Here is a 23092-nt window from a genome sequence, read left to right on the forward strand (position 1 = left end):
TAAGTAAATTTTATTAGACTTAATTTTAAAGAATATTTTGCTACATTAAAGTGCGAGAATTAGGCTACGGTCTTTGGCAAGTGAGCGTGCGCTTTGTGGTGTATCCCTCGTTAACTTTTCAACGTGTGCTGTTACCCTAATCGCCGGTAAGTTTTCTTCTTTTTCCAAGCGATGAAAATGAAGTGTCGGGCCGTGAAATGTCAGCGTGAACGTGCGTTGTTCCAAATATTTGCTCTCGAAGTTCCCGCAGGGTCGGCATGGATGGCGACGGTAGCTTTTGTTCGGGAAGCACGTGTGACTTGCTCAGGTCTGAACTGACGTGAACGCCCCGTCTGAGCATTATTACTTTTTAACGTATCTGCGATGTCCACTTAGATTTCGATCTAACGTTGTTTCACTTAGCAAGAAGCGAGGCGCCTATCGCGATCGTAGTGTGCAGAGCGTAACCGGTGCCGGTGTCTCAACTAATTCATTCTAGTTTGCCGGCTCTTGGAGAAATTTCGCGAAAGTTAACCCGTCATGATTTTTCGTTCGCGCATTTACAGTTTCCGTGCGGGTTAATCAGGATGTTTGTAGCTTGCAACTTTAACACGCATTTAGCGGAGAGACTGCGTCGCGGTGTCGTGGGCGTATGACCCGACTCCGAAGGCAGTAGCGATTCCTTTTATGGACAGGATTTTCATGGCCGTTCTGCCAGGCTTGGGAGGCTTTCCGGGCAGTCAGATTTGTATTTTGCGTGGTTTAACGATATTGCAAGCTTTGTTTTTCTGTTTTTTTTTGAAGCGAAAGTAATGGAAACAGTGTCTGATTGTGTCGCTGGACCCCCGACGTGAACTACTAAAATAACGCCTGGTGGGGAAGGGAAAAGGGAGAACTTCTTACGGGAGCGCGGCATAGCACCTTATGTAGGGGAACGTTTTAATAAAGTATTACCTGTAGTTACTGAGTTTGCTGGTATCAAGCCGCCTGTGATAGCGGCAGCCGAAAAGTGTGCCTTAGGGTAACATGTTACCGATAATGAATGAATGCCTTTAAGTTTTTATTTAATGTTCCTGGTATGACATTTTTTGGGGGGGAAGGGGGGATAGTTGGTTAGTCTAATTAGGAATTTACTGGCGGCAGACACACACCTCCAACCTCCCGCGTTCGCCCAGTGATTGTAGGTCGCGGGCTGGAGTCTGGTCAGAGCGTAACGCTAAAGAACACTCGCATAGTTGGACTTTGGTCCAATCTTGAGGAACACCAACTGGTCAAAGTAACTTTCCGCTACAGTGTCTCGTGATAGCCCAGGTGTTAGTCTTGGGAAGTTAAACCGAACCAGTCGGTAAACTGCCTCAACATTGAACCTGTGCGGCCAGTATATAGAGTTTCTATAGAGCGTTATATTCCGTTTCAAACATAAAGGGGGCAATTCCCCAAAAGCTAAGAGCAGGGTGTCGGAACAAAATGTTTTAGTTTCGTTCTACTGAAAAAAGTCCCGTTCTGGTAAGCTCCGAAACGGGGAAAAAAAAAAAAAAAAAGATTCGTAACGGTTCATGACGGCTTTGGTTCGCGTGCACAAATTTTGGAAGCAAAGTAACGATAAAAACATAGTATTAATTTTTCTCAATAAGTAAGTTCTAAATTCTCCGACCATGCTCAGTGCTTTGAGGCACTGAGCCTGATCTCAGAAGCAGCACGTCATCAAGTGTACTCGCCGTAATTCGACACCGCTGTTCTGATAAAACGAACTTAAATGAACACAAAGTATAAAACTTCGGTAACAAAGTGTTGTACTCGTAGAAAACGAAGCGATACACTCTTAGTGTGCAATCCCTGGGTTTTGCTACAGTGCTGATCTGCTAGTGCACCTAGCGGCACCCTTTGATTAGTGAGCGCTCGGCCGGCTATCACTCGACCTATATGTGCTTAAGCGGACCCATGAGATACCGTACGCATTAATTCTGGCGTTGCCTGACATTGGTTGTTATGGATTGTTGACTTTCCCCTTGAACCGAAAACCGATCAAAAATATTTTGGTTTCACTCCAAAACAAAATAATAAATACGTTTTCATTCCGGTCAAAAATATCATTTTGTTTCGTTTTTGTTTTCGTTCTGTTCCGACACACTGACTTCTCCCATTACTCGCATTTGCGGCAAAAAAGCAATGCATCACATATGAAACAAAAAAAGTGTGTGTCGTTTAATTTAATATGCTGTAATTGTTATGTGCAAGCTGTCGCACATCTAACCCTATTTGCCACGTCTATGGTTCTGTAACCAGCAGCCACTTTGCACCGCTTGCCCTCACTTACTGGCATATGTTGCTTATTGGCAATACAAACATGCGCAAATGATACGCAATTTGACTCCAAAGGTTTATGGTTGAAATGTAAAGTGTCGCAGACCAAAACAATCTGCACTGCGAAGCATGTGGTGTGTGGCTTCTTTGAACACATTGGCAGCCTGTGTAGCTTCTGCAGCGTTGCCCACCAAGTATGAAGCGGGTTAGTTACCGTGATTTCGTTCTCTCGCACGATGGTCCTTCTACCCTTGCAGGCTAACCATGTCACAGATGGGCAGTTTGAATGCCGTGCGGATCCTCAAAGGCGAGGCCGAAGAGGAAAAGGCGGAGACGGCACGGCTGTCCTCATTCGTGGGCGCGATCGCGATCGGCGACCTGATGAAGAGCACGCTGGGACCGAAGGGCATGGTGAGCTGGTCAGCTTATTCGTTACAGTCATTCGGAAGTCACGTTGCGTTACGGTGAATCTGTGGTTTGAATCGCAAGAAGCATTCATTGTTCGAATCCCATTTGCAGCTTCTGCAATGCTGCTGGAGATAGATGGATTGGATCGATGTGCGATTTTTTTGCTGTCCCGAGCTAACATGGTGGCCACAGTTATATCAGTGGGTTCAAGTGCATTCCTATCCCTTTCAAGAGCCAATTAATTTTTTCCACTGAAAATTTTGCCCTGCCACTTTTTTTGAATTTAGAATCTTAAGACATACTACTGCACAATGGATTAAGAATGTTCAATACTACAGTCGGTTTTGTGAAGCTTGCAGAATCTGGACTTGATGCGCAAGAAGCTCTCTGCAGAAATATTGAATCTTTCCTGGCATCTTGAAAAGCACCCATCGAGCCACTTGAGGCATATTGGATGTAAAACATTGTGCAAAACAACAAAATAAATTAACCTGCTACTCCGCGACATACTGACACCGAGAGCAAGCACACATACTCGTCTACGTTCCAGTTCATTTTACTAAAAGGCCTTATGCATATGTGGAAGCTTGCAGCACAGGTCCAATCAGAAGTGTTTCAAGATGTTTGAGACACATTCTGAATATCTGTAGTTTTCATCGGTGCTTTTGCTAGGACATGATGATAATGACACCGACAGCAAACACACACGCGTCTACCTTCCAGTTCATTTTACTAAAAGACCTTATGCATGTTATACTAACTAGCAGCACATGTCCGATCAGACTAAGATAGCAAGCTGGGTTAGTTGGTTAGGATTCATCATACTTTTGGTAACATACTAACTAGCAGCACATGTCCGATCAGACGTAAGATAGCAAGCTGGGTTAGTTGGTTAGGATTCATCATACTTTTGGTAACAGCACAAAAGCAACACGGGCAAAAGGAAGAAAAACACAACACAGTGCTGGCTCACAACTGGTATTTTATTCAGGAAGTTCACACACATATAAAGGAACTGAAGTCCAAAAACCTGGACATGCGCAAGACACATGGTATTCGTCGGTGATGTAATTACCAGGACTGATACATACCTGCCAACTCTCCCGATTGTACGGACGCAGCCTCAAATCTGCCGAAAAGTAGCCGCCACAGCACCGCTTTTTTTTTTTTTCTTTTTTTTTTACGCCCTGTAATATAACCATGCGAGAAATTAAGCGGCACGGGAGCAGTTAGTCACCAGCATGCACCTTGAATCGTGGTAGCGGCCGCTGGCACCACCACGAACGCGAGCAACCGAAGGGCGCTGCCATATTGGATTTTCGGGATTGGCTCGTCTCAGGCTGGGTCGCGCGTCTTTAGCAATCCAGTCGTTATGTGACCCTTAGTGCATTAGGCTTCAGTTGGCTTTGTCAGATTCTCGAGTGAAGTGCGAATGCCGAACTACTCTTTGTTTCCCCGAGTTTACCTAGTTAGAACGACTGATGGCACTTTTAGAAGCCAAGAATAAGTACTTGGAAGTATTTCTGTGATCATGCATGACTGAGTTTCTGTGCTTTGTCACTTCGCGGAGTCGTGACAAGTATGGACTCTGTACCACGTGCGCCGTTTCGCACGGCGGCAACATTTCTTCCCCCCTCGTGCGGGGGGGGGGGGGGGGAATACATGTATCGTAGATACTGTCTTAGATACTCTTTGGGTATCTTGTATCTGTATCATAATACATCTGGCGTGATGTGTATCAGTATCTGTATTAGAAATGGGTCGCTCAGGAGCGAGCCGGTTCTTTTGAGCCGCTCTTTTTAAAGAGCGAGTGAGCCGTGGTTCAGTAAAGGTGAGCGGCGGTTCTCTTGGAGAAAAGGGGCCGGTTCTTTCAGAGAGAGAACCGCCGCTCACTTAAACCACGACTCACTCGTTCAAAAAGAGCGGCTCAAAAGACAGCTGAAGGCGAGGGGGTGGAGGCGACTCTTGCTAGAAAGGGCGCGAGGGCAGTTGCTTTCTTGCACCGGTAATAAATGGCGCGGAAATCACACCCAGCAGAAGAGAGGGAACGGTTCGCTACGGTAGGGTGGCTAGAACTGCCCATATCGGAGTGGTTTGCGTGCCAAACCTGGGACCCGTGGAGCGCGAGACATCTCTTTCTTTCGTCTGAGTCCTGCTAATGTATTTTGGCAAGTTCTGAAATACTGTGGGCACGGTGTCATCTGAGAGGGCAGTAATGTGACGTGGTATAAAGACTGCAGTTCCATTAATAAAGTCACAAACGATAAACCTAGAGGCAAGAGGAAAAAAAAACAGATGGTGGCGATCAGATTGAGCTAGCGTGAAAGGCCTCGTGAATAATACTAGAATGGGCATGCCGCGACGATGATGTGCAACACGGTATGTGTTGCACATCAGGAGCGAGCCGGATCTTTTGAGCCGCTCTTTTGAAGAGCGAGGGAGCGGTTGTTCAGTAAGTGAGCGGTGGTTCTTTCGGAGATAGGAAGCCGGTTCTGTCTCGTTCAGTAGACTGTGCCGTCAGAGCCTTGTCTTCTGCTGGGTTTCGAGATTTCGTTTTTTAACCGACGAGTGGTGGCCGGCGTGGGCAGAATCACGCTACTCATACTTGCTCGCAGTGTGGTGTGCGCAGCAGTCCCTTTGTTTTTTTGTGCATACCGATGCCACCGAAGGGAGAAGTAAAGAAGCCCTAATTGACAAAAGACGGTACCGTTCGTTGCCTGCTGCTATTCGAACGATGTCTCACGACTCTCACCGATCGCACATCGTGCGCTGGTGCAACAACACTTCGATGATGGTCTTCTGTGTCTTTAAAGACAACAGGTGAACGTACAGTTTACGTCCTGGTCTTCACTTGTCCTAATTAGTGTAGTCATGAAAATGTCGCCCATGGCATCCACTTCATTGCATTTTCTGAGCGTGTATCATTAGCGCGTCAATAAAACGAGGCGAATGATCTGTTGTGTTGTAATAGAACATCATTTCTTTTTTCCTTTTTTTTTTTGTCCTGGCGCATGATGGCATAAACGCCAGTATCGCGCGTGCGCTCTAGAGAAAAAAAAATGAAAGGTACGTGCGGTAGTCTTGTGGATCTTTCGTATGATTTTTGTATTGTAGTTCAAGAGATTTCTACATTCATTTTGCATGGTGTTACAGCTCACTCATATTATAGTGAGCGTGCGTATCAGAATAAATGAATAAAGTTGAAAGATAATGTACAATAATTTTGTGTTCTTATTTTGACCAAAGTTCATTTTAAAGTACCACAAAAACAGAAAAGCTCCTGTAAATGACGATGAAGTTACATTTTTTTCTCAGAAAAGTAAGTTACGTTCTGCCTGTTACAGTATTATAAGCATTTTAACCACAATATGAGAAAAGAAAGTTTCATTACAACTAAAAATTCGTGCTTTTAAAATATGTAAAAATTATCTCCAAACATAGCAAAAATACCAATAACACGGTTATTTAATTATGTCACCTGTGTTATGCAATATCCATCACACAGATGACACGTTTAAGTGAACCGGTTCATTTCAGTGAGCTGAGCCGTTCCGAGCCGCTCACTGTAGTGAGCTGTTTTGCCCATCTCTAATCTTTATTTCGGATATGTGAACGATAAACTATAAATGTTGGCTGAACTCCGCTTATCAAGCTGATACTGCTGCTACTGAGCCACCTGAATAAAACTAAAGGCAGTGCCATTCTTTTATCTTTCTGCCAAAGCCCTCCAGCGAGGGCAGGTGATGAGGTCTGTGTGTCCTTATTGGTGGAATAGTCACGTGGTAGCGCTTGCGCTGCCTCGACAAAAACAAGCGTGCGAACGTCTGTGCGCAGCCGACCTTTTTTTTTTTTTTTTCGGTTTTTCGTTCTTACAAACAAGGTAAAACTCCGCAGCGTTTTGCGCCATTGTGCGGGGGCTTCTTATTGATGTTCTTGTAATTAGATGGCGAACCGCTAGCTGGGGGGCGGCAAGCAGAGCTGCAACTCGCATCAATTACAAAAGCGACAATCAAGAACCGCTGACAGCGCAGCGGATAAAGAGCTTTCATGTTAAGCAGCTAAAGCAACCTTAACAAATGATTTCGGAATGAAGATATTGTACTTTGAGCTCGAAAGACAAGAACAACACTAACACACATTTCATTCAAATGAAACAAGGTTGGTCGGAGTTAAGCAATTTCCAAAAGCAAACATTCTTGTGCATACGCATTGGCTGCTACATTATATTGATCTATAACAGAAAATTTGCAAATGTATCAAACTATGTTAAGATACAAATGGAAAGTATCGTGTCGGATACAATAATTGTGGTAGTCTCTTGTATCTATCTTGAATACTTGTTGCCCGAGTATCTTTGTATCGTATCATGATACAATTGCAAAGTATCCTTGCCCATCCCTGCCAATGGTTCACTTATACATGTGCCCCCCCCTCCCCCCCCTTAATCTTTATGTTGTATGCTTCTGCTATTTCTTGTGCCATCTGGCTTGCATGTTGGAAGATAATAGAAGTCTCATTAAAGGTAGAAAGACAGCCACATCATTTGCAATGCACAGGAAGATGTAGCAGCACAGCCCTGAACAATGTGAACAAATACATCACATGTGCAAAAGGAGTTGTGTATGTCATTCCTCTGTCGGGTGGTAATGAATATGTTGGACAAACGAAGCGCGGGGTGTATATTTGTCTTATAGAGCATGAGTTATATCTACAAAGGCCTGTGCCGCTACATCTTCCTGTGCATTGCAGATCATGTGGCTGTGCACCTACCTTTAATGAATCTTCTATTTATCTTCAAACATGCTAGCCGGATGGCACGAGAAATAGCAGAAGCATACAACATAAAGATTAGGGGGTATGTATAAGTGAACCAATGGTCATTCTTCACGGGAAAGAATTTCACTATTTATATCGGTCCTGGTAATTACATCATCGATGTGTATTGTGTGTCCTGCGCATGTCGGGGTTTTTTGGACTTCGATTCCTACAAATGTGTGTGAACTTCCTGAATAAAGTATCAGTTGTGAGTCATCGCTGGGCTGTCATGTTTTTCTTCCTTTTGTTCGTGTTGCTTTTGCGCTGTTACCAAAAGTACAACCGGTCACAGGTGTTTCAAGATGTTCGCAACACATTTTGAATATTGTTGGTTTTCATTGGTTGTCTTGCTTGTGATGTACCACCTTGGGATGCAGAATCGCGCACCACGCCCCTGAAGGCAATATACACATATGAACAGCTTATGTAGGCATGGTAATGCCCCCCCCCCCCCCCCCCCTCGAACGCAGGAGTCTTCTAGCACTAAATGTAACTGTTTCACGCTTTGGATGGAACGCTACCTTCTTTTTGACATCCCGTGGTTTGACCCTTGAGTCACTTGAACACATTGTGTGTGCGACTGAGGTTGTCAGTTATGGAACTGAGAAGTGGGTTCACTGTCCTCCCTCATCCACTGTTACCCAGGACAAGATCCTGATGTGCCAGGGGCGCCAAGATAAGGTCGAGGTGACCAACGACGGGGCCACCATCCTCAAGGCAGTTGGCGTTGACAACCCTGCTGCCAAGATCCTCGTCGGTACGTCAACTCCCCCTTTATCTGACAACCAGCACAGTCGTCAAGGGTGTTCATGTGAAGGCAGACAATTGCCTGACAAAGTGTTGGTGCTTCATTTAGAGAATCATTGCAGCCTCTCCCCCTCACCTCCCTAAATAAAAACTAGAAATCGTAAGAACGAACTAAGACTACAATTATATAATGAGTGAGAAGAATAAGGGGAACTGAGGGGCCCGATTTCTATTTTCTTTGATGCTACTGCATGAAGCCAAAATGTAGGTTTAAACATGGTGTCGCCGAGCGGCTTTGTGTACCCAAAACTCCATGCTCCACTCGTGTACCTTTGTATACGCTAGAGCAAAAGTTGTGAGACTTCGAAGTTAAGCTTCAAAAGAACACTCTTATCGAGTTTCTACTTCATTCTCACAACTCTTGCTCTAGGGTAGGCAGAGCAATAAGGTTGGTCATACGGCATTCCTTGAATCATACAGAAGCCATTGATACCATGTTAGGAAAACCTAAGGAACTGATATTGTGCAAATCCTTGCAGAAAATTATTAAAGTAATGTTGCATAAAATTTTCACCCAAGGAGGTAAAGAAAAACTGTCCTCATATTCGAAACAACCACAGTAACATTAATACATGTACAAATTTACAGCACCATACCTCGAAAAAAAAAAAAGGTTTAAAAAATAGCTTTTTGTCATCACAGTCTTACGGGGCAACAAACTTCACGCCACTTCAAGAGCCATCAATCTTACCCGCATGTGTGATCTCTGAACAATCGCCAAAGAGCCACTCGTATTAACATATTAGTCGCAAGCATTCTATAACCGCTTGTGGCCCATTCACATCGACCAGCGGAGGATTTTCATCATGGCCACGCTGCCTCTGACATTAGGCCTAATTAGTACTGCTTCATTGGACGTCGGCGACTAACGTTAGTTTGGTGCCAAATTGCCGCAGATCTATTCGCACCAGTTACATGACATTCGGAAAGCCGACAAACCATCTCGCAAACGACAGGGAGTACAGGGGATGACAACAAAGTCGTTCTCAGCTGCCATTTTTGCAACACCTAGCCTCTCATTCCCAATGGCTTTCGTAGATGCTCCTCATTGGTCTCGTTTTGTAACTTCGAGCAACCCGTCACAATATTAGCTTTGGATTTATTGCATGCATTTGCCCGGACTGCGGATAAATGAGGGCTGGGGGGGGGGGGTGCAAGTGTTGTGCGTCTAGAGGGTCACGTGCCGTGACCCTCCAGATTTCAGAATATTTACAGGTGGCAAATCACGCCGAACCTGACAATTAAACAACGTGGATGGCACTTGGCTCTTTTACCGTTTGTGCCAGCTACGCACCGAGCGGTGATCGAGTCACGTGATGCACTGTCCTTTCGTCTGTGGCACAGATTGGCCTTACGACAACACATCTGCCATGAGCCCTTCTGTATTTTTTGGGTAAACCAGAAAGCAAAACTTTCTGTGAAATAAATAAAAGATTGGCGCAAAACGTGTGTCCACTATTAGACAGAACTTCATTGGTATTCATTACAACAGACCACCACTAATTCATTAGTTTCAGAGAGAAAGATTCACTTTATTCTATTTAACAAAATTTGTATTAGTAAAACATTTTTCCAGACCTTCATGTAGTAGAACTAAGCTGTAATCAGCACTGGCATACTAATTTAGTGTTCCCTTTGATAAGAGTAGACCATACTACATGTCTTGATTTTCTATGTACCCAAGTTGCTATTAGCTTGCTACATTCTTGTTATGGAATGCTAGGAGACTCCAGGGCATGTACAACACTGTATTTTCTTGCCCAAAATTTGTAAGCATTAAATCCTGGGAAAATCTTGCATATTCGATTCGAAATGTACCATTCGGTTAACGCACACCACAGCGAAAAACGAAGCTTGAACCACGTCGAGTAATCACACATTTTTGTGTCTCCTCTTCGCTCGCTGTGCAGACATCTCGAAGGTGCAAGATGACGAGGTGGGCGACGGGACGACCTCCGTGACAGTGCTGGCGGCCGAGCTGCTCAAGGAAGCCGAACATCTGGTCAGCATGAAGATCCACCCGCAGACCATCATCGGAGGGTGGCGCCAGGCCACAGCGGTTGCCCGACAGGCCCTGGAATCTTTTGCAGAGGACCACAGGTGCGTGTCTCTGTTTTAGGCCTGAGCTGCCGAGGTGGCTATGGCATTGTGCTGCCTAACACCCGCGGTCGCAGATTCCGTTCCTGGTTGCAGCAGCTGCATTATGAATTCGGGCGGGATGCAAATATGCTTGTGTACTTAGAGTTACGTGCCATTGTACCATGCCATCTCTGGTGCGTCCTCAAGCGTTCTCCCGCATTCCTCGGGCAGTCTAATTGTCACCTGCGGAAATGCTTTCTAAACCCATGCAAAACAGGGGAAAGCAGACAAGACAGCTCCGAGCACTAGTGACTTTGCAAGATATTTGCAAACGACTCTTTTTTTTCTAACGAAACAAATGTGACAATGCTGACGTTGCTATCCGGCCCCTAGTCACGCTCGAAAGTGGATTGGCCAATTGCTAGATGGGAGAGACTCCTACAGTTGACCTATTCGGTCTGGTTGGCCCTGTAAGCTACTTTTCCGCTGTTTTGTGAAGTGTTAGTAAATACTGTGTAAAAGTTCCCTATGTTTTCTTCTTTTAAGTCCGAGAGACCAGCTCTCTTATCTTCCAAAATCTCAATATAGGTGGCAGCTAGCTCTGGGCTTCAAAGACCCATACCTAAACAGTGCATAGTAAAGAGCACTAGGGGGTCAATATCCAGAGACCCCACTACGGAGACCCCATTACGAAGACCCTACTACGGGGCCTCTCATAGGTCGTGTGTCGCCTAGGGACGTTAAACCCCATAATTTGAATAGTCTGACATATTTACACTGCTGGACTGCACAGCAGGAAGACAGGACAAGCACTTCTTGCTGTTTGTTTTCTAGCGCACTAAATGTGGTCTGGACTGGTCAAACCACCTAGCCCAGCTTTCTGCCCTAACCCATAATTTGATTTGATTTGAATTTCTGTTTGGGCCACACTTAGTAATGCCTCGGTCTCTTGAAGGTCAGAGACACGTTTCCTGATGGATTGGTTTCAGTCATGTCGTCTTCTGTGCAGGTCAATGCCAACAATGGCTCCATCACTGTACTTGTTGGAAAATCGTAATTTCACTGGCAGCATTTGGGACAATCTCATGCTTTAAGAAAGACATTCAGTTTACCTTGTTTTGCACATTTTAGGTGAGCAAGAGGCCAAAACCTGGGTTTTCATCAATCCGTAGGTAATGCAGGGCTATGTTAGCAAAAGTAGATGCAATTAGAAAAACTTAGATTTGCTAGATAACTTCAGCCAGACATAATGGATATTACAGTTCAGTTATTAGCATGATACCAAGATGTTATGGGAACATTGCTGTCTGACAAGGTCGTTGCTGTCTGATAAGGCCTTTGTTAGTTGGCCATCATGAAAATGGCATAATGACAGTGTTTTTAGCACTCCATTGGGGAGGGGTAACCGGGAGCCAAAAAAGGACTCAACATCTACCATTGTAAACAGGCTCCTGTACCAAGCTTTCATTGCATCTGAAGGAATTCCAAATGGAACAAGTCAGTCGGGTGCCTTTCACTGTAACATCCTTCAAGACCAGCTGCATAGCTATTGAATGTTGAGCACGGTCAATTGTTATTGAGTTTAAGTCGGGGAATTGACAATAGCTCATCTTGTCAGTATGAATTGTAGTCAAAGTTAAACATTGATTCCTATGATAGACTAGGAAAACAAGATCGAACCGGGTTCGCATAGGTCCTTGAAATCCTTGTAATTGAAAAGTTGTTTTCAAGGCCCTTGAGAGTTGTATAATTTTTTTTCTTTTGCCCCTTGAAAACCTTGAATTTCTTTAATAATAGTCTTAAGATTGATTATGTTAATCACTTTCTATGGTGATCAGCGTGGACCTGGCAACCGTTTCTTTCTAGAAACAATGGTATACAGTCGCCGACTGATTTTCTGGACTTCGCAGGGACTGAAAAATAGTCCGAAAAACCAAACAGTCCGACAAACTCGTTCAGCCTAAAAAAGAAAATTCATTAGGCTTAGAGTGGTAAAACAATATTTAATAATGCGCTGGGCCTCATACTACGCTTGGAGGCGATCGGAATTGCTTGGATTTGCGCAAGGGGGATCCGCATACAGTCGAAGAGCATCACCGCATTGGAGATCTCCATTAGCAGAGATCGCTATGGAGATTGAAGAAACGAGCCCTGTTACTTCAATCTCCATTAGCAGCGATCGCCATGGAGATTGAGGAAACGAGCCCCGTTACTTCGCATGTGGCCTCAGTGATCAGCTCCGGCAGTGCACTGTTTGCTCCTCCCCAGCTTCGGCCATCCCATTCAGCGCGTAGCCCAGTGGAGAAGTGCAATCTTGCAAACCTCGTAACGGTTCAACAATGGCGCGCTGCCAGAACTGATTGCGAAGGCCACACTTTGCGTCACTTGGCTCTCGCGAAGACACAGGAGGTGGCGCCGATCACACAAATGCGAAGCCACACACGTCTTCGAGGCACACACATCACATGCAAAATAGCAACTGAACTAAAAAAAAAAGTGACGACGAGATTGACAATGGCCCGTCTTTGACACTGACCCTAATCTTCAACCAAAGTGCAATGTCGTATATGGAGTTGCTCATTGATTTCATGCACACTAAATTACAGCCACCAGTGCTCACGCAGCAGCTGGACGTGATGCACACCGTAGTTGTGAACCTGACACTTCCGCGAAAGCAAGTGCGCATTTCTGGCTATTTCAGTGCGCCTAATGATTCAAACGCTATTTAGAGGTATAAATAAACATTTTATTTTTCACAGCCTGCTTTCTACAACGTTGATCTTTTATCGCAAGTGGCAAATTTGGTTTCGGGACTACAAAGATATATTCAACAGTTTTTTTAAGGCAGTCCAGATGTAGCCATAATCAGTTATAACAATCGGATTTTTCGTTCTTCTTGATATCGTTATAAGTGGACTGCACTGTAGTATCACCGAAAGTGGTCGCTCGAGAATCTCGCCTTTGAATAAAATTTACCTTGCTCTAAGATAAGCCGTCGTTGCTGGTGGTCGTTACGGAACACATTTGTCACCGAAATCCACTGCGCATTTCTTATTGCGATGCACTGTTTTGTCTTGACGGCCCATCGAAGCTTCATTTACACCAATTCCCAAAGTGCGTGGCATCTGCATGGTTATTTATTCTTGCTTGCTGTCACCATTCATTTCTACTATTGACTGTCAGCTGTAGTTCCTTGTTTATGATGTAGTCCTGTGGTGTTCAGAAGCTAACTGCCACTTTTGCCGCTCAGTGCCGACGAGGCTCGTTTCCGGGAGGACATACTGAACATAGCGCGCACCACACTGGGCTCCAAGATCCTGGCGCAGCACAAGGAGTTCTTCGCCCAGCTGGCCTTCGATGCCGTCATGCGACTGAAGGGCTCGGGCAACCTGGACGCCATCCAGATCCTCAAAAGGCTGGGCAGCAACCTCACCGACTCCTTCCTGGCCGAGGGTGAGTGGCGGAACACTTTTCTTGTGCCATCCCTACTGAAACGTTCTGTATTCTAGCCTAACCCAGTTAAACCTGTAGGCTTATGCCTCGGGAGCGAAGGAAAGAGGCAGCTGACCCGAATCGGCGCCAGAATAGAACAGCGAGCCGTGGATTCATGTGCCACAGCCAGGCGTTGTCTTTATTTTTTTCTCATGCGGGCACGTGATACACAGGTTTTACGCGCCGCCCAAAGGAGGGCGCTACGAACCTAAATGTAATGATAATGAACCTCTATGTAATGAATTCCTGTATTTGGCAACCTTTTCTCAGTCCCCAACGCCATCCCCCTAGAAGCCCATGTACAGTCAAGCCCACATATAACGGCCCAACTTAAGACAAACTTTAGCTTAAAATGAACGAAACCCACGCAACCGTCAAAATATACATTATTTCAACGGCACAAAATCGCATCTACAACGAACGTCTTTGAGCCCTGCCGATCGGTTACAGCGAACGGACGGGGTAAACTTGGCGCCGCGATGCGAGATATACCACGACGGCCTCCGACCCCTTTACGCACGCGGACCGTTTTTATGAGCCTCCTCGCAGACGATTTACCCGTTTCGTGACCCTCTCAACCCAGCTACCCTCTCCCAGCCAACACGTGCTGTCTCCGCGCCGCCCGAGCAACCGTGCCTGCTGGGCAGCAAGGCTCCGGGGAAGTCGTGTTGGTTTCGGAACTACTGTATTTACTCAAATCTAGGCAGACTCTGATTCTAAGCCGACCCCCCCAAAAGTTCAAAGCCAGAAAAAAAAAACTTACCTCGAATGTAGGCCGAATGAAAAAGCGAGGGCAGCATTCGCAAAATGAAACGGCATTTATTAAATTTGAACATGCCGAGCTCATTCTATGTCACCATCGCTGCTAGCCTCGTCGCTATCTTCCTTACTGCTGACATCTTCAAACAGTGCACTTTTTGAAGGAGCGCACGATCAATGTTCCTGGGTAAATGCCATCCTCGTTGCGGCAACAGATGTTTTTCTTATCGATACTGAAGTTCCACCCGGCTTGAACGTTTGACGATGCCTCTACGGCTAGCACAACTACCGTATTTACTCGATTCTCACGCACCCTCGATTGTAATACGCGCCAGTTTTCCGTGAGGGGAAAAAAAAGTTCTTTACAGTACTGCACACCTCATGCTTTGAAACAGAAATACAACTTTCTGTCATTTGGAAAAACAGATTTCCTCCCAATGCACGGAAGTTGCGAAGAATAAAAAAAGTCGCAGTTTCGCCCGAAAGGTGATGCATCGAATGCGATAGCAAATTAGTAGACCACTGTACGAAGTAAGGATTGCAGTTTTATCAGCCGTATAAAGTTGCAAACATTCGCTTACTAAATAAATTAACAAGCACAGTGTCACACACGCACAAGCAAACATGAACACATCTCGCTCGTTGACCGCGGAAACGAACTGTCAAGACGCTGGAGACTAGGCGCGCCGCGGACTTTCCCCGTCGCTGATTGCTTTCAAGATAGGGCCAAGGCGATCGTATCGCCGAAGTGGATCGTCACAGATTACGTCCTGCTTCGGTCCACTGAAACAGTTCCGCATTGCTTTTCTGGCAAAAATCCTCTCCTTCTGTTTGTGCCAGTCCCACTCGCAAGTTTCGGATTCTCCGGACGCCCTTGATGTGGCCCAATCCGTCTCCGCACACATGATCACTTTCCTTTTAAAGGCGGCATGAGGAACTCGGTACTTCATGCTGATAGAGCAGACGCAGAGAACGTGAAGACAGACGGTAGGCTATTGCCTAAGCACGTGCACTGCAGCTCATGGAGGAAGCTAGGCATGCTACGGTAGCTAGGCTAGAGAGTGGCTAGGTTCGACACGCATGCGAGACGGCCATTTTGAAATGCCGACGCAGATTTAGGTTAAAAGTGCGCGTTAGATTCGTGTTAAAAGTGCGCGTTAGATTCGAGTAAATACGGTATTCGTTAGAAAGCGACACTATAGTGGCATCGCCCATTTGGTGCCATTACGTTAACGCCACACTGCGCGCCGATGCTGCCCCATACCGATACGACGCAGGTAAAAATGGCGACGTCCCTCGTGTACTTCAGTTGGCTACTGGCGCGGCTGGTAGTGGCTGCAATACTGACTTTTCTAGATAGCGCTAATTATGCACCATATTTATCAGTTTCAGTTAAAAACGCGCGTTTTTTAAATCCTCGAATCTAAGCCAACCCTAGAGTTTGGTATATGATTATTTGAAAAAAAAACTATCAGCCTAGATACGAATAAATACGGTATGTGCCCCTGTGCTATAGGCACAATGCGAAGGCGTGGATGATGCGTGATTTAATCAGTGGCTGGGGGGCGAGTTTGACCGCAACATGCAGAGGCAAGGCAGGCGCGTGCTGTTTGTGCTTAAGGGGGGACATGGGTTGTGGAGATTATGTCCTGCATCTTATGGCCAATTCTGATGAAAATAATCAGGCTTGCTTAGTTTTTCGTGCTGATTTCAAATATGCAATAATTTTTCTTGTAGGTCCATTTGTTCAGAAGATACACAAATCTGTTGCTCTATTGTTTCCGGAGACAATGAAAAAAAAAACTGCTCAGTAGAAAGTGAATATTATTTCATAGCTAGATACTATAATATGCAATAAATGCAATGCTGCAAAAAAGTTTTCAAATTAAATAATAATTAGCCATTCTGCAGGTGATCAAATTTATTTCCTTGTCCTATGGCTACCACAACAAAAGAAAATTATTAAAATAAAAATATACATGTGCAGAAATTTGAAATTCTGCTCTCAGCACTTTGTAATATGCAGATTAGACTTTCTGCTAAGGAAAGAATTATTGCTCTAGCTGTTCTAGATCATGAGATATCACTCCGACAATCTGGTGAAGTCACCCAAAAACAAGTTTTGAGAAAAGTGAGAAAACATGCAAAACCTTTTTATTTGCAAATTTACAGCTGGAACAGCTCAGTAGGCACCAGACATGTAGTCCTGCTGACTTCCAGCCCCTGTGTGCCGCTTTTTCGGGGACTGGCGCAAGTTTTCTGTTGCTTTGCCCATGTTCAGTTCGGCGTAAAGTTCGCGAATCGACCGCCCGCAGTCGCTCGTCAGATTACGTGCTGCGCGATCGGCCGCGGGTGTCAGCTTCGCCTTCACGTAGCTCTGCCACGGTTTCGTGTGAAGAGCCCGACGGCTGATGTCCATCAACGAGAAAATGTCATTGAACGCTGTCTGTCGGTTGCCCGTTGCCTGCATGGCACGCGTAGCCAAAACGTTCACAGCAAAGGGGTTCATTCGCTCGGCACTATCAATGCGCGGCGAGCTCCACACCGAGTCTCTCCACAGTTTGCTCACATAAAACGCAGCTTCACAGCGAGTTCGTATTCCCGCTCGTCTCGGACGATTTCGAAAGCACCACTGCAGTTTTTGCACGTCGCAAACGTTAATAAAGTGTTCACTGCACTCAAATCCACAATCGTAAACGTAGTCCCATCAGCCGGGCGAAGTGCATCGTCGGTACTGTCACCCACGAACTCGCGTTTCCTCTCCGTCGCTGGAGCGGAAGATAACGCTGATAGATTCGCTTTGGCTTTCGCCGCTTCCTCCTTCAGCTCGGAGGGTTGCCGGTAGATCGTATCTTGCCGCGAGTGAAGGTCGAAGGCTTGGCGGCAGACGGACTCTGAATCGCAGCAGCCGATGCGGCCTACCGTTGCTGCATCGACGATTTGGGCATCAAACGCTGAGGTTGTGGCGTCCTGGTCGTTTTGCGGCGTCGAGCAGCGCACTTTGCAGTTTTCGATGAGCGTCCGTCGCACTTTTTTAGCACCAAACTTGTGCCGCGTGCGAAATTTGCGCACCGTTTTCGACAACGCGGCACGCTTTCTCGCTGACACTGGGGCAAGATGGCGCGTCTCAATGCGCGTCTCCAAGCGCGCAGCAGACGATGACCATGCCGTTCCGCCAATTGGGAGGCAAGCTCAAGTCACGTGCGCCAAGTGCCGAATAGGAGAGCGTTTTAGTACCTTTTTTTGGCGCGCAGTTTCTAAGTGGCCAATAGCTGAATGGGGCCCGTTCTGGCGGGAATTTGAAGGCAAAAAGCGGCTCTTTCAAATGAGACCAAGATGTCCGCGCTAGCACACGTGGAAGAGCAGGCGCGCGTTTCGGAAAATGTGCCGTTTCAGCGTCAGTTTAGCCTGAAATTCAGCTAGTACATGTCATGTAAGGCATCATTGCGGCTAAAATATTGACATTATCGGTATGAAATTAACAATATAGGTGCAATAATAGCTGTACATTCCAACAATGCAATTTAAAAAAATAGAGTTTTTTCGCGATTTTTGGTCGCCACAACCCATGGCTAATCCCCGAAGTGGCATAATACATGGCTTTAAGGCATGGGTTCTCAAAGTGGGTTCCGCGGAACCTACGGGTTCCGCAGGCCCCTGCTCGGGGTTCCGCGAGCCACTGATAAATTTTCCCTGGTCCCGCTCTCGACAAGTGTCTAAAACGACGAACACGAGGTGCGCTTGATCCAAAGAACCTCCATTACCCAAGTCCGAGTGTCAAAAAGCACATCACAGCGCGTAACAGCAACGCGCGAACTGCGCAATAAATACGCGAGCAGCTTTTAGCCACCCAACCTCTGAGAACGGGCAGCGCGCCTAAGCTTTCGCACTTGAATCTCGGAGGCCGTAGCTTGCCGCCTTTCTCCTATTTGTAGATAGGGTAGGTGCCGATAGCGTGCGCACTGACGTATACGTTGGCGGAATAATAATAATAATAATTAAAAAAACGTGGTGCACCGCAAATGCGCGCCGCAGAAGAGCAATAACGGCGTAGCGTCCAACCGAAACGAAGCGGCGCAGTCCGCATCGCCGTGGTCCTCAGCGACAATCGTACGCGGCACGTGACTGACAGCAACGCCGAAGCGCTTCGTGCCTAATTGTGCCTTTAAAGCCTTTATTCTTGCGTTTACCGCCGCGCGTAACACCGCGTTGGCGGCTAGCCGCGTGCCTCCGTAAGCTCCGTAAGTGCGTAGTCGCTATCTCTGATCGCGTCGATAACCACCGCAGTTTCGTCCGCAGCGGTTGCGGCAAATAGTAGTTTCGTTTTCACTCGATGCGCGCATCGGCTGCGTGCCTTCACAACTGCGTCGTCGCCTCCCATGGCAGCGTCAGTAGCGACCGCAGTTTTGTCCGCACTTCTTGCAGCGAATTGTAGTTTCGTTTTGCCTTGGTGCGTGCGTCAGCCGCCTGCCTTAACAGTAAAGTCGCCGTCCATGATCGAGTCGATAGCGGCCGCGGTTTCGTCCGCAGCGGTTGCGGCAAGCAGTAGTTTCGCTTTGACTCAGTGCAAAGCTGTCGAAGATAAAAAGCACCGGCTACATCGCGATGGACGGACAATTTGTTGGCGAGCAGCTGAGTGGCGAAAAAATAATCGGGATGTGCGCCCGTTGGTGCAAAGCGCGTCTCGGATGAAAACGCGCGCCTCGAAGGATGTCGCGAGGCCTTCGCCGCTGCTAGCGCTAATCAGTCATGCAATGAAGAGAATTTCAGCTTCCGCACTGGTCTTGTGCTAAATAGAAACAAGATTTGACGATTCATTGAGTAAATAAAAGCGTGTTGACGTAGTGAAGCATTTGTTTATTGTTTTCTTGATACCCGCGATAATACGACATTCGGTTAATTCGGCGGGGGGGGGGGGGGGTTCCTTGGCACTTTATGGAGCTTAGCAGGGTTCCCTGGGATGAATGTAGTGGAGAACCCCTGCTTTAAGGCATCGTGTCGGCACCACATTGTGGAGTGCTTGCTCATTGCTGTTGACCGCCTGACCGCCAACTTGCTGTTTTGAGTTTAACTGTATTCAGTCATTGAGATGGTGAAGGTCGTCTGGGCGGAAGTGACGGCCGCTTGCGTGCGAAACTGTTTCCCCAAGGCCGGCTTTGTCGACGTATCTGATGGCGAGCCTGACGCTTCCGAAGAGGTTCAGTCCGACAGCCATTTGTGGCAGCGCTTTGACTCCAACAATGGTGGCCCTAACATTGGCTGGGATGATTTTATTCCTGCTGATGAAGACACTGACATTGCGGAACCGTGCACGGATGAGGCATCGTTTGTGAAGTGCGGGCCGAGAGCGGCGCGGAGGAATCGGATTACGATGAAACTTCAGAGTCCGCACTCATAAGCGCGCCTGTAGCAATGGGCTACATAGAGGGCGTCGGGCAACTTGTCTATGCCAAGGGCCTCGGCGAAGAGCACGCTTCCACTTTAAATATTTTAAATTGGAAACCACCACCCTCATCGGATGTGCACTGTACAAACAGACGAGCATCACGGACTTTTTTGCAAAAAAAATGTGTAGCACATTATTTTAGCTGTGGTCCACATTACGAACTTCGGGATATAACGAACGGTCGCCACGAGACGCTCAGGTTCGTTACAAGCAGGCTCGACTGTAATTGTGACCTCCATGTAACGAAAGCATTGCAGTGATTGACCTTGATGTAACTACTAATTTGTGACACTGATCATTTACCGTATTTTCGCGATTCTAAGCACCCCCCCTCTATTTTTGCGAAAAAATTGAGGGAAAAGTTTGCATGCTAAACCAAGCACTCCCCTATTTGTTAAGAAAAGCGCGTAGCCAAGGCCGCCAAGCGTGCTTGCTCACTCTCTTCGAGTCGGAGTCCCGAGGTGGCACTGTGTCCGCAGCGCAATTTCACCGCACAGCCGGACTGCAGAGGCGCGCGTAGCCGGAGCCGTGGGAGTCCCGAGGTGGCATGGCGTCCGCAGCGCGATCTCGCCGGACTGCAGAGGCACGCGTGATGCTCGCACGTAGCCGGAGCCGTCGGAGTCCCGAGGTGGCACGGCATCCGCAGCGCGATCTTGCCGCACAGCTGGACTGCAGAGGCGCGTGTGACGCTCGTGCGTAGTCGGAGCCGACTGAGTTCCGAGGTGGCACGGCGTCCGCAATGCGATCTCACCGCACAGCCGGACTGCAGAGGCGCGCGTGACGCTTGTGCGTAGCCGGAGCCGACGGAGTCCCGAGGTGGCGTGTGTGACTCGTGACGCTCGTGCGTAGCCGGAGCCGTCGGAGTCTCGAGGTAGCACGGCGTCCGCAGCGCGATCTCGCCGCACAGCCGGACTGCAGAGGCGCGCGTAGTCGGAGTCCCGAGGTGGCACGGCGTCCGCAGCGCAATCTCGCCGGACTGCAGAAGCGCGCGACTCGTGGCGCTCGCGCGTAGCCGGAGGCGTCGGAGTCCCGAGGTGGCACGGCGTCCGCAGCGCGATCTCGCCGCACAGCCGGACTGCAGAGGTCGGCGTGACGCTCGTGCGTAGCCGGAGCCGACGGAGTTCCGAGGTGGCACGGCGTCCGCAGCACGATCTAGCCGGACTGCAGAGGCGCGCGTGACTCGTGACGCTCGCGCGTAGCCAGAGCCGACGGAGTCCCGAGGTGGCACGGCGTCCGCAGCGCGATCTCGCCGCGCAGCCGGACTGCAGAGGCGTGATGCTCGTGCGTAGCCGGAGCCGTCGGAGTCCCGAGGTGGCATGGCGTCCACAGCGCGATCTCGCCGCACAGCCGGACTGCAGAGGTGCGCAACTCGTGGCGTTCACGCATAGCCAGAGCCGCCGGAGTCCCGAGGTGGCACGGCGTCCGCAGCGAAATCTCGCCGCACAGTCGGACTGCAGAGGCGCGCGTAGCCGGAGCTGTCGGAGTCCCGAGGTGGCACGGCGTCCGCAGCGCGATCTCATCCCACAGCCGAACTGCAGAGGTGCGCTACTCGTGCCGCTTGCACGTAGCCGGAGTCCCGAGGTGACACTGCGTCTGCAGCGCGGTCTCGCCGCACAGCCAGACTTCAGAGGCGCGCGTGATTCGCGACGCTCACGAGCTGCGCGTAGCCGGAGTTGTGGGAGTCCCGAGGTGGCACGGCAAGAAGTTAGAGCAGAGACAGCCTCCAATTGCTTTGTGAAGGCCCAGATATCTATGGTCACCCAAGGTGTAGTCTGCAAAGATGAAAAGGTACCTTCAGACCCACCTGATGTCGCTGAAGCGTGGTGCAAATGGTGTGCAATGGTGCAAATGGTGGAGATAATAGAGTTTTAGTATTGCGGAAAATGTTAGCGTGTTACGCACACTAAATCTTTGTGGAACGCTGTTGGATAGATTTTTAGTATAGTGTAAGACAACGATGCCACGCCATCTAGCTACGAGTAGTCAAAGCAGAAAACTGAGCAGCTCGACAACCAAACTAGCCGTGTGGATCCATGCGAAGCCTTGAAAGGAGCCTGCATGTCAAGCGCTCGGCATGTTTGCAACGCTAAAAACTTAGTGAGCGGTTAGCGTCTTCGCTATATTGGAAAAATAGCGGACGCACGCTACGCGCAAAAATGAAATAGCGTTCTGAGCATGTGCAGTCTGACCCGCTATTTTGTTGCGTTTAGCGTGGTGCCATTTCCGCAATACTAAAACTGTCTAATAGTGCTGTATCTACGGAAGAGATCTGATGTGGCATTCGTGGAAACCATTCAAGTTCGCAGTGACGGTGATGGTTTGTCGGTGGCAGATGCACTATTTGCGTTGCCTACTGTGAGAGAGGCTATGGACGCGTTCGACGTATTGCGCCGGCACGCCGGCTCACAGGACGATGAGGCAGCCTTGGATGATTTAGTTCCATTGGAGCGCCGCGTAATGTCATCCCTTGTGCGGAAATGTCAAGCAGAAATCATGATTTCTTTTTTTCTGTTAAATGTTTCCGAGGGTATTTTAGCAGAGTTGGCACCCGTCGCTTTTTTTTTTTCTTAATTTTTTTTTCATGGTCTATGCGAGTCTTTATTGAAAAACTGCAGGTAACGAAAAATTGCTAATGTTTTTCATATTCGTTACATCCAGGTTTAACAGCAATTCTAGATATTTTCTATATGATTTCCATATAATTCTTTCAGGTCCGTATGGATTCTGTATAAATACATATAAAGGGTCCATTGCGTATGCATCGTAGCAAGTGAGCTGCTGCTTGTGTTATTGTTCAGGCTTCCTTCTGGACAAGAAGCCTGGTGTGCACCAGCCGAAGAGGGTGGAGAAGGCCCGCATCCTCATCGCCAACACGCCCATGGACGCCGACAAGGTCAAGATCTTCGGCAGTCGCGTGCGGGTCGAGTCGTTGACACAGATTGCCGACATGGAGCTGGCTGAAAAGATCAAGATGAAGGAAAAGGTGAGGCAAACCTGCCAGCT

The 23092-nt window shown here is 47.7% G+C and overlaps 2 protein-coding genes across 3 annotated transcripts in view; one reads left to right on the forward strand and one right to left on the reverse strand.

The window, feature by feature from the left end:
- Positions 1-23092, reverse strand: part of LOC119464074 (lipase lipl-1-like) — a 236414-nt gene that overhangs the window by 123035 nt on the left and 90287 nt on the right. The gene's annotated exons all lie outside the window — the stretch shown is intronic.
- LOC119464077 (T-complex protein 1 subunit beta) overlaps positions 6-23092 on the forward strand; it is a 32928-nt gene continuing 9841 nt past the window's right edge. Inside the window, exons 1-6 of one of the 2 annotated variants that reach the window (XM_037724902.2) lie at positions 6-146; positions 2541-2694; positions 8152-8263; positions 10224-10413; positions 13643-13845; positions 22888-23072. In XM_037724902.2, the coding sequence (XP_037580830.1) occupies positions 2548-2694; positions 8152-8263; positions 10224-10413; positions 13643-13845; positions 22888-23072 (837 nt within the window). In that variant the 5' untranslated portion in view covers positions 6-146; positions 2541-2547. Of the gene's footprint in view, positions 147-242; positions 308-2540; positions 2695-8151; positions 8264-10223; positions 10414-13642; positions 13846-22887; positions 23073-23092 lie in introns of those variants that run through there. The other variant, XM_037724900.2, reaches the window with a different exon arrangement.

Source organism: Dermacentor silvarum, chromosome 9 (genome assembly GCF_013339745.2).
Source record: "Dermacentor silvarum isolate Dsil-2018 chromosome 9, BIME_Dsil_1.4, whole genome shotgun sequence".
NCBI lineage: Eukaryota > Metazoa > Arthropoda > Arachnida > Ixodida > Ixodidae > Dermacentor > Dermacentor silvarum.